The sequence below is a fragment of the Rhineura floridana genome, chromosome 6 (genome assembly GCF_030035675.1).
Source record: "Rhineura floridana isolate rRhiFlo1 chromosome 6, rRhiFlo1.hap2, whole genome shotgun sequence".
Lineage (NCBI taxonomy): Eukaryota > Metazoa > Chordata > Lepidosauria > Squamata > Rhineuridae > Rhineura > Rhineura floridana.
The window spans coordinates 103,760,807-103,773,235 of NC_084485.1; the positions used below are offsets into that span (position 1 = coordinate 103,760,807).

The following is a 12,429-nucleotide window of genomic DNA, read 5'->3' on the forward strand; positions in this document are numbered from 1 at the left end:
TAAAGCATGATCTTTGACTCAACAAGTGGGACCTGGATGAAAATGCTGCAAACAGTGTATCCTTCCTCTTAGCAATTATTTTTTATTCTTATTTATTCTGTAAGTAAGTTTCAATGGAATTTTTATCCACTACATTGTGAGGTTTACATGAAAGGTAGTATAAAAACAGCTTAAATACACAAAGAAATAAATAATGGGGTTGTTTTTATTTATAGAGTTTCATTCCAGTGAAGCAGGGCATTCTGCTCAACTCTCCCTACCCTGGCTGGCTTGTTTTCTAGTCCCCTCCCCGCAACTGACTCTCAGCATTTCATGACTACTGAGAGTGCTCAGTTCTCATTGGGCTGGGTTGGAGGCCCATACCCCAGTTGGTGTTTCTTTTTTAAAAAAAGGTGTACTCCTGAAAATCTGCATGCTGATATCTCCCTGTTGTCTTTCAATGGATGGCCCCATCCATAGAACATTTTTGCTAATTCTTTTGAAATTGTAATTTTTTAAAACGTGACAAATATTTAAAGGAATAAAAGTATTTGAACTCACCTGAAGCATAGCAGAAGGAGCAAGACTGATGACTGAACCTGCATTCTTATCAGCATTGGGTTGTACCTCTGTAATTTGCATTGCAAATATGGGGTAGATCAAAGCCAACCTCGCTCCTCTGACTCCTGTGTTAATGTTCCTTCTTTTATCTTGGCCATTTACTGATGGAGGAAATGCTGACTCATGCAGTTGAGAGTACAGACCTTTGCACTTCCTCTAACATGTAGTTATCCACATGGAATGACAGTGAGGGCTCACTGGATAACCAGGGCTAAATTGGCCGGTGGATAAGGATTGCCAATAAATCACACAATCCATTTGGGGTTGGATTGGTTATCAAGTTCCCACTGAAAGAGCTTGTTTCAATGTTACACAAGTCAGTGGATAATATAAAAGATATCAGCTAAGGAAAAATGAGTAGCAAATCTCATAATTACTTCTTCCCCTGGGCTGGCCCTGCCATTAGGCAAAAGTGAGGCAACTGACTCAGGTACCAGGTGCATCCTTTACAGGGCTTGGCAAAGTTACTTTTTTGAACTACAACTCCCATCAGCCCCAGCCAGCATGGCCACTGGATTGGGCTGATGGGAGTTGTAGTTCACAAATGTAACTTTTCCAAGCTCTGATCCTTTGTTACAGCAGACCCCTTGATGTTCTTCCTAAGCCCTTTCACCATTCCCCTCTGTTGGAGGACAGGGCTGGATGTGCTACATGACCTCTTCTCCCCTGAGAAACTAGCCTTCTGCCTCACGTGCACTGGAGGATGCTATCCTGTCACCATGGTTGATGTAAGATTCAACTGCTAGTCTGGTCAGCTTCTGTATGTCAAATTGGGAGGGAACCCCCTCTTGCCCTTCGCCTTAGGCAGCAAATGTCTTGGGTCAGCCCTCTCCCTCCCTCCTAATAACAATGAATATATAAATAATAGTCATTTCCTTTGTACACAGACTTTTGGAAATCTAAAAGCCAGCCTGAAATGTAGTTCAGGTATTCCCCCTGATAAGAGTAGAGTGAAGAACAAAATCCATACCTTTGTATTCTCAGCTAAAAATCCTATGTTCTTCTCTTGGGCAGAAAATAGGATACCCATTTATATACCTAATCCTTTTTTTTTTAAATAGGATACCCATTTATGTACCAAATCCTTTTTTTTTTCAGGATCCGGTTTCTCAAGCCAGCCCTTGTGACATTAATAGCTCAAGGACTCAACCCTTCCTGTTTCGACAGAGGTACAAAGTTTCTCACCATATCTTCTGCCTCAGCTCTTACGTCAATAATTTACCAGAATAAGAAGGGAGCCAGACACTCAAGATGTGATTGTGTGTCAAAAATGAGGCAGCGTTAAAGGCTTGGTGGGTCATTCCCAAGTGCTGAGATGTTTGGGGGAGGTCACAAGGCTTCTGCCCACCCACGTTGAGAGTTAGGGAAATTCAGGGCTGGTCCATACCATTTTGCTATCTGCAGTGAAACATCAAATGGTTCCACCCCACCCTCACCAAGTCAAGGGGCACGATACAGAAAGCTGGCAAAGTTATCTTGACACCTGAGGCAGAAAATCCCATAAATGTCTCTCCCTTGGATAAAAACCCCCAATAAAAATCAGTTAAATGCCTAAGAATTTGCAGCCCTTTCATGACACCCAAAATCAGCTGCTTGAGGCAACCACCTCACTTACCTAATGGTAGGGCTGGCCCCCAAAAGAGGGCTATCTCCTCACCAGTTTGTTGCTTCCTGGGATGACAAGGAATATACTCCTTTGTATTTGTCCTTCCTTGCCCCAGTAAGTTATTGTTGCACTCTTTGTGCATATGCAGTCCACACATGCCAAGAATAACCCAAGAATTACTCATAAGTATGAAACTCACCAGCACGCTTTTTAACCTTGCTGGATTGGCTGCACCATGCAGTAGGCTACAGGTCTTCTTCCTTGCAAATAAATCTGCTTGGGGAGGAGCCAGGATAGAACCCTTCCTTGCAGATCCATTTGTGGGGAACAGCTGCATCTGGATGCACGAAGCAGTGGGTTGGAGAACTTCCCTGCCAGAGGATGTGGAGGAAGGTTCTGGCTTACCCTTTGCAAGCAGATCTACTCACAGATAGCACTGCTTGATGTGCTGGTAAAAATTGTTTTCTACTACTAGCAAAAACAACAACCCAGAAGCTTGGACCCATATTAGATGCTATCTGATTGAGAAGTATTCTGCACCAACTTTTTGTGGGACACATACCCCCAGGAAAACAATGGGTATGGATGCTGTTTAAGGCAAATTAGAATTGTAACCATCCATAAGCATGCATTGAAAGGCTGGATAAAATACATCACGTTACCACAAAAATAGCAGCTATATGTTGTTGTTGTTGTTATGTGCCTTCAAGTCGATTACGACTTATAATAATAATAATAATAATAATAATAATAATTTAATGTATGTGTCGCCTATCTGGCCAATGGCCACTCTTATGACGACCCTATGAATCAGTGATCTCCAAGAGCATCTGTCATGGACCGCCCTGTTCAGATCTCATAAGTTCAGGTCTGTGGCTTCCTTTATGGAATCAATCCATCTCTTGTTTGGCCTTCCTCTTTTTCTACTTCCTTCTGTTTTTCCCAGCGTTATTGTCTTTCTAGTGACTCATGTCTTCTCATGATGTGTCCAAATTAGGATAACCTCAGTTTCATCATTTTAGCTTCTAGTGACAGTCCTGGTTTAATACCCCCCCAGAAAAAATTTTTAGCAGAACTATGCTACAAAACTAAAACCAGTTTTAAAAAAGCATGCTAAAATGTACCCATTATTCCAACTTCTTTCACCTTCATCTCCCTCTCGCACATTTACTTACTAAGAAAAATTCACACATAGTGTAATCATACTTCCTTATTGCTTCTCAAAAATCTGCATTGCACTCACATTTCCTTTGTTCAGTCTGTCTCTCATACTTTATCCTGGTAATGCTCATGCATATTTAATAGCACAATACTAGATCCTACTAATGTCTCCTTAGAAGTCTCACTGAGTTCAATGGCGCTTACTCCGAAGTAAGGCTATAGGATTGCAGCCTAAACCAACAATATCCACCTATTTCCTTCTTCTACAGATCTCAACTTGCCCTTTCATCTAAATGCACCCATAACCTCTTTTTGGCTTCCTTCTCTGTTCATCTCAGGGCAATTAGATGAGGCAGGATTTAATCCTGCAAATGCAGTTATGGATCTGGAAAACAGACATGAGATGCCAGATGGAGACCAGAAAGGAAGCTGAAGGGTTTGGGTTAGAACAGATGTTCCCAAGCAGAGGGTAACATGGAATGCATCAGTGAATCGTGGGAACCTTCCAACAGTAGGTGAAAGTATAGCAGCACAATTTTTAAAAATAAGTTTTAACTTCCCAGTCAATAGTTCCAAACCAGATCAAAGCTGATCACACTTACTTGGGAGGAAGCCTCATTGAATTAACAGGAATTATTTCTGGTTGCAATCCTATAAACTTAATTGGGAGAAAACCCCATTGAAGACTTACTGCTAAATAAACATATATAGAACTTGGATATTTCATACATAGTACATACATACATACACACACACACACATACATTCAGGTGGTTGAGTGCCTATCAATATGGCACCATCAACTACAAATAAGATAGCATAGTAGTTCTCTATGTACTTGGGGGACTGTCCAGATATGCTGAAATTTATGTTTGCAAATTAAAAGAAAAAGCACCTCAAGACACAGCCAGTGACAATTGAGCATGCTATTCGTCTCTAGAAGCCATCATATAGTAAATGCTTATTGGAAAAGGAAAACAGAAACCTGGCCGGGGGGGGGGTGATTTGAAGGTTTCTGAGGGTATGGCAGAGTCTGAAGGTTTCTGTGCTATATGGTGGGACTTTATATCTTTGTTACTGTGACCAATACTTTCAGCTCACTCCCAGTGCCCGCATGTGAGGTTTGGATGGTATGATTCTGGTTGGGGATGAGAGTCTCCCAATCTGCATTTTGTCTATAATCTGTTCTTGTACCTCTATAGTTTGATCTTTTATATATCTGTTTTTGTTTATTTGTCTGTTTTCATGTTCATCATACTGTATATATAAAATGCAAAAAAGAAAAAGAAAAGGAAACTGAGGGGAAGAAGAATTGGCTTACTTGAGCCCCTAATAGCTTATAGTATCCAGAGGCTGACTGGGACCCTGCATAGGAGTACTCCTGTTAGGGGAGGTGAAGAAGATATACTGTGATTTTGTTGTAGGCCTGACTGGTAATGCTAATAATGATGCCTTTTAGTCTCCCATGTGTTGTTTCTTAATAGGATATCGGAAACTGAGGACAGTAATTTTCCAATCAAATTTATTTCAACATTGCTTTTACATTTAATTGACAGATGCATGAAATTAAAATACTGTGCTGTTCTTGGAATCGGTTGGGACAATGTCCTAAATTTATTGGTGATCTCATTAGTACAATGAATTAGGGAATCATGAGATAAAATATCAACAAGCAATCCAGAGAAATTAGTCTCAATGAGGTAGGATGGTTCTTAAAAAAGGCAGCAAATAGTACCAAACATTCCACATACTTGACTAGCAGGTTTCAGAGCAACTAGCTTATGAAAGGTGGTCAAGTTAGAGTTAGAGCTGGTTTCTTGCCATATATTACTTAGCAGAAATGGAGAAGGAATGATTGGAAGTCTGAAGAATCAAGTGACTCCCAGTAAAATTGGCTGTGTGATTATTTAAATAGTATCCATAATGCTTATTTCTACCATAGACAGAAAAAGGACAAGTGTGTTAGAACTTTTGTTAAGGTGCTCACTGAATTGTATTCTAAATAGAGCAGAGGTGAAGAACTTGTGGCCTTCCAGATGTTGCTGGACTACAACTCCCATCATTCCTGACTGGTCATGCTGGCTGGGACTGATGGGAACCGGAGAGCAACATCTGGAGGGCCACAGAGTAGACATCCCTAAAACAGAAAACAACAGCAATGCATCAAGTCTGAGTGGCTGCAAAGTTTATGAAATTATGAATATACAAACTCAACATGCTACATAACTGATTATTTAGATCCATTATAATCTGACTTCCAGCCTGGCTTTGGGATGGAAACTGCTTTGATGATTGACTTATGCCAGAGAAATAGACAAATGGAGTGCAATCCAACTAGTTCTCCTGGATTTCTCAGCAGCCTTCAGTACCATTGACCATAGTATTCTGTTGGTCTGTTTCTTGGGGATTGAGATCAGGCACTGTTAAACAGTATTCCAGTCCTACTTAGAGGGTTGGGGTCCAGAATGTAGTGCTGAAGTACCTCTATTCCACTCTTTGACCAATGGCCTTAAGGGTGCCTCAGTGTTCCAATATTGTTCTCCACACTTTTCAGCATCTACATGAAAATGCTGGGCAAAGTCATCTGGAAGTCTGGGAAAAGGTATCATAATATGCAGATGACATACAGATCTATCTCTTTTTTCTATATTCTAATCCCAAGGAGTCGGTGGAAACCCTGAATAGGTTTTTGGAGGGTTTGGAAGTGGATGATGGCAAACAAGCTGAAACTTAATCCAGACAGGGAAGAAGTGGTGTTGGTCAGATAACCTGCTAACCAGGATGATACAACTAGTCCTGGGTGGGGTTGCATCCCCCTTATGAGCCAAGTACACAGTCTGAGGTGTCCCTGGACTCTGCACTTCCTGTGGAGGTGCAGGTGTCACCAGTTGCCAGGATTGCTTTTTATCAGTGTCAGGTGATTTGCAGAGTATAGACTTTTCTAAATAAAACAGATCGTGCCTCAGTGACAAATGCACTTATTATGTCCAGGCTGGACTACTATAATGTGCTCTACATGAGACCACCCTTAAAAGACAGTCCAGAAGCTTCAATTTGTGCAGCAGCCAGAGAGATGCTCTGAACACGTTATACTGGGGTGGTTATCCTACTGCCCGGATACAGTCTGCCAGGACTTTTAGAGTGGGTTGGGGGTATCCCCCATAATTCACTGACAAATCGGCAGCAAAAAACAATGGCTATAGTTTTTTTCCTTTTATTTTTACTGTTTAGTAGTTCCTTACCTTCATCGGGCTAGCCAAGTGCTCTCCAGTAGTTTTCAGCTATCTTCCGTCAACCGGGGTTTATACAGACAACTCCAAAATCTCCTTCGTTGAACCTTCCAGGTGCACTAATAAAAGGTGGAATAAAAAAATTATTAAACTAATAAAATATATACCTATAACTGGGCAACATATATAGAATACACAGTTTATATTCTATACATTTTTTATCTCTATAATTTGGAAGTATGATCTTGTATATATAGCTCTGATTTTTAGTATAACAGCCCAGGTGGAAATTAATGGCTAGGAAGTAAGAGCAGTGGGCTTGATGAGAGAAGAAATGAAGAAACTAGTATAGAACAGAAGTCAACCAGATATAGCGCAGTGCAAGAGATTTGAGAGTGACGCCTCAATTTGCTGGCAAGCAACCATGCTGTCCTCTTTCATGTGGAACATCCCTTTACTTGCCTGGTTGTATCTGTAATGGAGGAGCTCATACAGAGTCAATCTTGCCTAGATCCCCTGTCCCCAATTCCAGGGATTTGCAGAATGGCTGTGATTATATAGTCGCAAGGGCAGTGAATACTGCACATGAACAGAGGCCACCTTTTCTTTAACAACAAACTCCAGACCTGACATTCCAAACAAGATCCAGGACTTAAGACCTGACTCAAATGAAGCCCTGCCTGTGTGGGTCCCCCTTGCCCCACTGCAAAAACTGTAACTCAGCTGTCCCTGTTGGACATGACACCTCAGTGCACTACTTATGCCTCAGGTGTTGCCATACATAATCTTGCTCCTAATGACCATTTAATATAGTGGTGTGGTTGCTACTTGAAACAGAATCACATAGGTTCAATGTACAAAACAATTTGAGTGAAGTGGCATCCCTGTGGGGATGGTTGCACTAGTGTGGCTGAAACTGTCACAATCCCATGCAGATCTATTTCATACAAACAACTGTGCCAACATGGAATAATATCCTTGCATGCACTCCCTTTTAAAATTAATTGGGCCTAATGGCTGACTCAGGCTATAAGGCCTTCATGAGGAACTTACTACATGGAAGCTGTAATGTTTGAAAGACGTTTTACATTGGGTTTCACCTAACCACATGGAGAGTCTCCATGCCAGCATTAGGCTCCTTACAGAGAGGACACCCCCTCAAAACAATAATCTGTGACCACCACATGAGGCTATAATTAGATTCTGGCCAACAACAGTAATGTCATTAGGAAAAGAAGCAGAGAAACCCAAGCTCCTCCTCTTTATAGGCCTTTCCAGGGATAGGAGACCACTGCTTCTCTTGATTGTCAATTTGACCAGAAACTCTCCTCTCATTGGCCTAAATGCAGAATGGATTGGAAAAGAACATTCCTTTATACTGAGCCAACTTGTGCATTTGGCCCTCAGATAATGTAAACAGGTTTAAAAGCTCCATTAATTTGCAAAATGTCTGTTAGAACTATGTATATTCGTGCAGACAGATCTGCACCCACTTCAGTTTACGGTCGGCTTCATTTGTGCAGTTTGACGTGTGAAGGGTCCTACCATGGACTGGGGAAGCGAAGGAGGAATGTGAACTTTATGACTATTTTTTGTTTTGTTCAGCTCTATACTGACTTTTTTTGTATTATTCAGTAGCACATACTTTAATACACAGTTTGCAGCAAAAAATAATAATTGCCTGGCATTACAGAGAATGCTGGGTTTTCATTCTGCTTCAGAATGCTTGTTGTGCAGCACAGAACAGGTGTGTGTGATTTTGCCTTACCAGAGCCCTGTGTCTGCTAGCAGGTCATCTCTAGTGTTCCCCCAATGTACAGGACTTCACTGAAATATTACTTGTACACGACGTGGTTTGTTCACATATGCATGCACTTTGCTTGATTATTGTACCCAATAGGGAGGTTCACATGGCCCTCCCCATGTGGTGAAACACTGGGGAAGGAGATCGGGGGGCTGTATAGCCTCTCCGCTCTTGGCACATTAAAAAGATGTGGGAAACTGCTGTCCCCAGATATTGGTGTACGTAGATAAAGCTCCACCAACCGGGGAGGGACTCTGGACCAATCAGGGCCTCTCACCGCTTGGAGCTCTATCACACCAGTATGCAAGGAGAGAGCCCTTTCACACACCAACCACACATGGATGGTGGGGAGAATTTTTGCAGTGTCAGCCATGGCTAGCTCACACAGGTCTGTAACCCTTCTCACCCAGTGTTTCACTATGTGGAGGTGTATGTGCGTATGAACCTTCATGTGAACTTCTCTTTTATCTGGCAGCTAAATGTGTAAATTGGATAGACTGAAATGCATTGGGTTGTAACGAACTGAGTCATACTCAGAGTAGTCCTACTGAAATCAATGAAGTTAAGTTTGTCTGTGAAAGGTCTGTCTGTAGTGTTTTGTCTTTGATGACTCACTCCTCACACATGCAGTGCATCTGGATACTGCTGTCATCAAGTGACAAAAAAGCATATGTAAAAGGCCTTGGTGAACCTGAGATGATACTGCTAAGATGAGAGAAGACCTCCCTGCCTCCTCCAAAGCTCTTGTACTCAGCTGCAACTTGCTTCATACACATGTGGAAAACTATGGCACAAGTGCAAAATTTCATAAGTGCCAATCATCTGCTAAAGTAGACCGCTGTCCTCACATCAATATCTACAGCAGGTCTGGGGAACTTGTGGTCCTTCACATGTTGCTGGCCTGGACTCCAACTCCCATAATATCTAATCATTAGTCATGCTGGCTGGGGCAGATGCGAGTTGGATCCAACATCAGCTGGAGGGACACAGTTCCCCCTCCCTGATCTAGAGCAAGTCAGTTAAATCAAACTGCAAGTATGACCCTAAGGTCACAGGTCAAAGATTCATTGCAATGTAGAAAGCTAGTCTCAAAGTCAAATGTCTGTACCTATTCAAAACTCCCATAAAATTCTCTCTTGCGTTTCATCCAAACCCCGTGTCCTTAAGAGCTCAAAACCAACAGCAAACATTTCCTAATAATTAAAAAAAAACAGCAGGGGGAAACATGACGCAGTTCATTGCGATTTCCTGATCTACAGAAGCATCAGGCATTGATTGAGTTAAAGTATTCATTGCCGTGTGTCCGCTCCATTTTGGTTATTATAGCTCACTATTTAGTGTAAGGGGTGATCTACAGAGCATTAGGCCTACAAACCAGAAGCTTACCGTCAAATCCCTCCTCCCCCTCCCCTTTCTTAAAACAAAGAAGTGGGGAGCAAAGCATCAGCAAGAAAAACAGCTGAAGCAGGGAGACAGAAAGAGCCTCCGCAACTCTCTCCCACAGCAAACTCCACCCTTCAAAACTTAGCCGTCTTCCAATCAGTACAAGGGAGGACAGAGAAAGTTCCTGACCCAGCTTTCCCAACTCTTGCTCTCTCTGTGGGCGGGCTGGGTGGTTGCAAGTTGAACGCTACGGCTTATTTGCATAGCCCAATCGGGTGGCCGCATGCAAACGACTCGGGAGACGGTTGGCTGGGGGTTGGCAGGATAACTCCAGCCAAAAGAACCTTTTGTCCCTCAGACTGACTACTGTGTGGAGAGCTGCAGCGGCTGTGGAAAGGATCTGCGTGAGCCGGGGCTGCGAGGGTCGCTGCGAGGGTCGGGGGTGAAAGAAGGAACGGACTGCTTGGAGCAAAGTGCAGTAGCAGCAGCGCCTGCGGATTTGATTACTCGGGTGACACGCACCGCAGATTTGCCCGAGCGCAGCCAGACCAAAGCACACACCCAGCCCGTCAAGAAGGAAAAAAAGAGATTTTAGGGCTGGGCACCTGATTCCCATCGCCTCTCCCGTTCCCCCTTTGCAGGGATCTGTAGCTGCAATATGACTCTGGAAGACCTTGCTGGGGAGCATCAGACTTTTGGAAGGTACATAATAACTACAGCTTGGCTGGATTCGTATCTGCTGTGGGGTTGGTGGAGAAGGAAGAGTTGCCTGGAGCTTTTAAGTTTGCCTGATCGAGATCTAGTGGAAGACATTGTTGGCAAAAGGTCGCCCAACTCGCCGCCCCCAGCCCGCCACCGTCGGTCACCTCACAGCTGTGAGGGGGAGGGGGAGGAAAGCGGTGGTGCAATAATGCCTGAAGGCGATCTGAGAAGAGCCGGTGCGGGAGAAATGAGATCCGTGCGTGTGTGAGAGACCGAAAATCTGGGGTGCAGTGCGTGTGTGTGGTGTAGCTTGGCTTTTTCCTGACAGGATAAACAAACACGCTTAAATCCAAATAAGCTGCACATAGAAATGTTTTTCCTATAGTCGCATCTCACTCCCGCTTCTTTATGACTCAATTACTTCATATTAAGGGGAGTTTTCAGGTCAGCCTTTCCCTCAGTTTTGCAGCTTAGGAGGGCGCCAGGAGGTAATGTGGGCTGGGGAACTATTTAGGGCAGGTGATCTATTTGAATTTTTTTTAACGCTTTTCCCAATTTTTGCTGTTTTTAAAAACTAATTAAAGCTTCACGCTCCTCCTCCCCCCCCTTTTTTCCCTTGGCTGCCATCAGCATGGAGAAGGTAGGGGATGCCCTGGAGGAAGTCCTAAGCAAAGCCCTGACTCAGAGGAGCATCACCATTGGGGTATACGAGGCTGCCAAACTACTCAACGTGTAAGTGAACTGGCTTTCTGGAGCTTTATTGTATTGACTAATAAGAACCAGGTCCTCCCACCTCTCATTGGACTGCTGTGTCTAAGGGCTTGTGGGTTTATCTCCTTTATCTACTTGAGGAAATGCCAGGTAAATAAAAATTGACTGTGTGCTTAAGATATGAACTTACGCAAAATGAGTGGATAGATAATTTAATCTATAAATATAAATAAAATAATCTCTGGGTGCCCGTGTGGACATAGTCATATAAATGCTTGATCATCCATCATGCATGAGTTTCCCACTTAGGCAGAGTTTCTTTTGTGAGCCAGATTTCAGAAGAACCTCTCTCCCTTTTACCCACAGTGCAAGAGTTCTAAACACCCAGTGACAGTTGACACAATGGGAACTGCTGAACAGCTGTTTTGAAAATGTGACCTTCCCTTTCAGTTTGGTGCTGAAGTGTAATCAGATCTCTTTAAGACAAACAAAAACTCCCCCTGCTCCACAAGTCTTAGTTGTAGATATTGTGCACTTGGAAATTCAGCTCCTGTAATCTGATGTGGGAAAGATCAAGCACATAGAAAATACAGTAATATGACTGTAACTGTACCATGTGTTTATATGTCTCTGTGACTTTGGTTCCTGTTTTGTCTCTGTTCTGTCATTGAAAAACACATCTTGTTTGTTGGGCTGTGACTAACTTAGCCTGCATTGTTTTATCTCTCCAGAGATCCAGATAATGTGGTGCTGTGTCTGTTGGCAGCTGATGAGGAAGACAACCAGGATGTTGCTTTACAAATTCACTTTACCCTGATCCAAGCTTTCTGTTGTGAGAATGACATTAACATACTGCGAGTGAGCAACCCAAGCCGGCTAGCAGAGCTGCTGCTTTTGGGGGCAAGTGGAGGGGGCGAGCAGCCTGCAGACCTGCACTGCGTACTTGTGACAGTAAGTGCTGTATTTTATTAACATATAGGGCATAAAAGCCCACCCACCAAGGTGACCTCACTCTTACCTCAGAGCCTTCTTAGCTGCAAGAGCAGCATTTCCTTGAAAGAAGCTTAAATTGCAAATTGTAAAAATCTTGTCTAATGACTCTAATCCCATTCTGGCTTTTTAAAAATTGCACTGAAGAGCACGGTGGATACTATAAGTAGTTTATTCAGTGTCCTTCCAGTGCTGCAAATCTGCCTCTTTAGTTTGAATGAAAGATCAGCACGGCCTCCTTA

At 43.0% G+C, this 12,429-nt stretch overlaps 1 protein-coding gene across 3 annotated transcripts in view; it reads left to right on the plus strand.

The window, feature by feature from the left end:
* GADD45A (growth arrest and DNA damage inducible alpha) overlaps positions 1–12,429 on the plus strand; it is a 49,331-nt gene that overhangs the window by 35,275 nt on the left and 1,627 nt on the right. The window contains exons 2-4 of one of the 3 annotated variants that reach the window (XM_061633382.1): positions 10,143–10,486; positions 11,117–11,218; positions 11,929–12,148. In XM_061633382.1, the coding sequence (XP_061489366.1) occupies positions 10,443–10,486; positions 11,117–11,218; positions 11,929–12,148 (366 nt within the window). In that variant the 5' untranslated portion in view covers positions 10,143–10,442. The other 2 variants (XM_061633385.1, XM_061633384.1) reach the window with 2 other exon arrangements.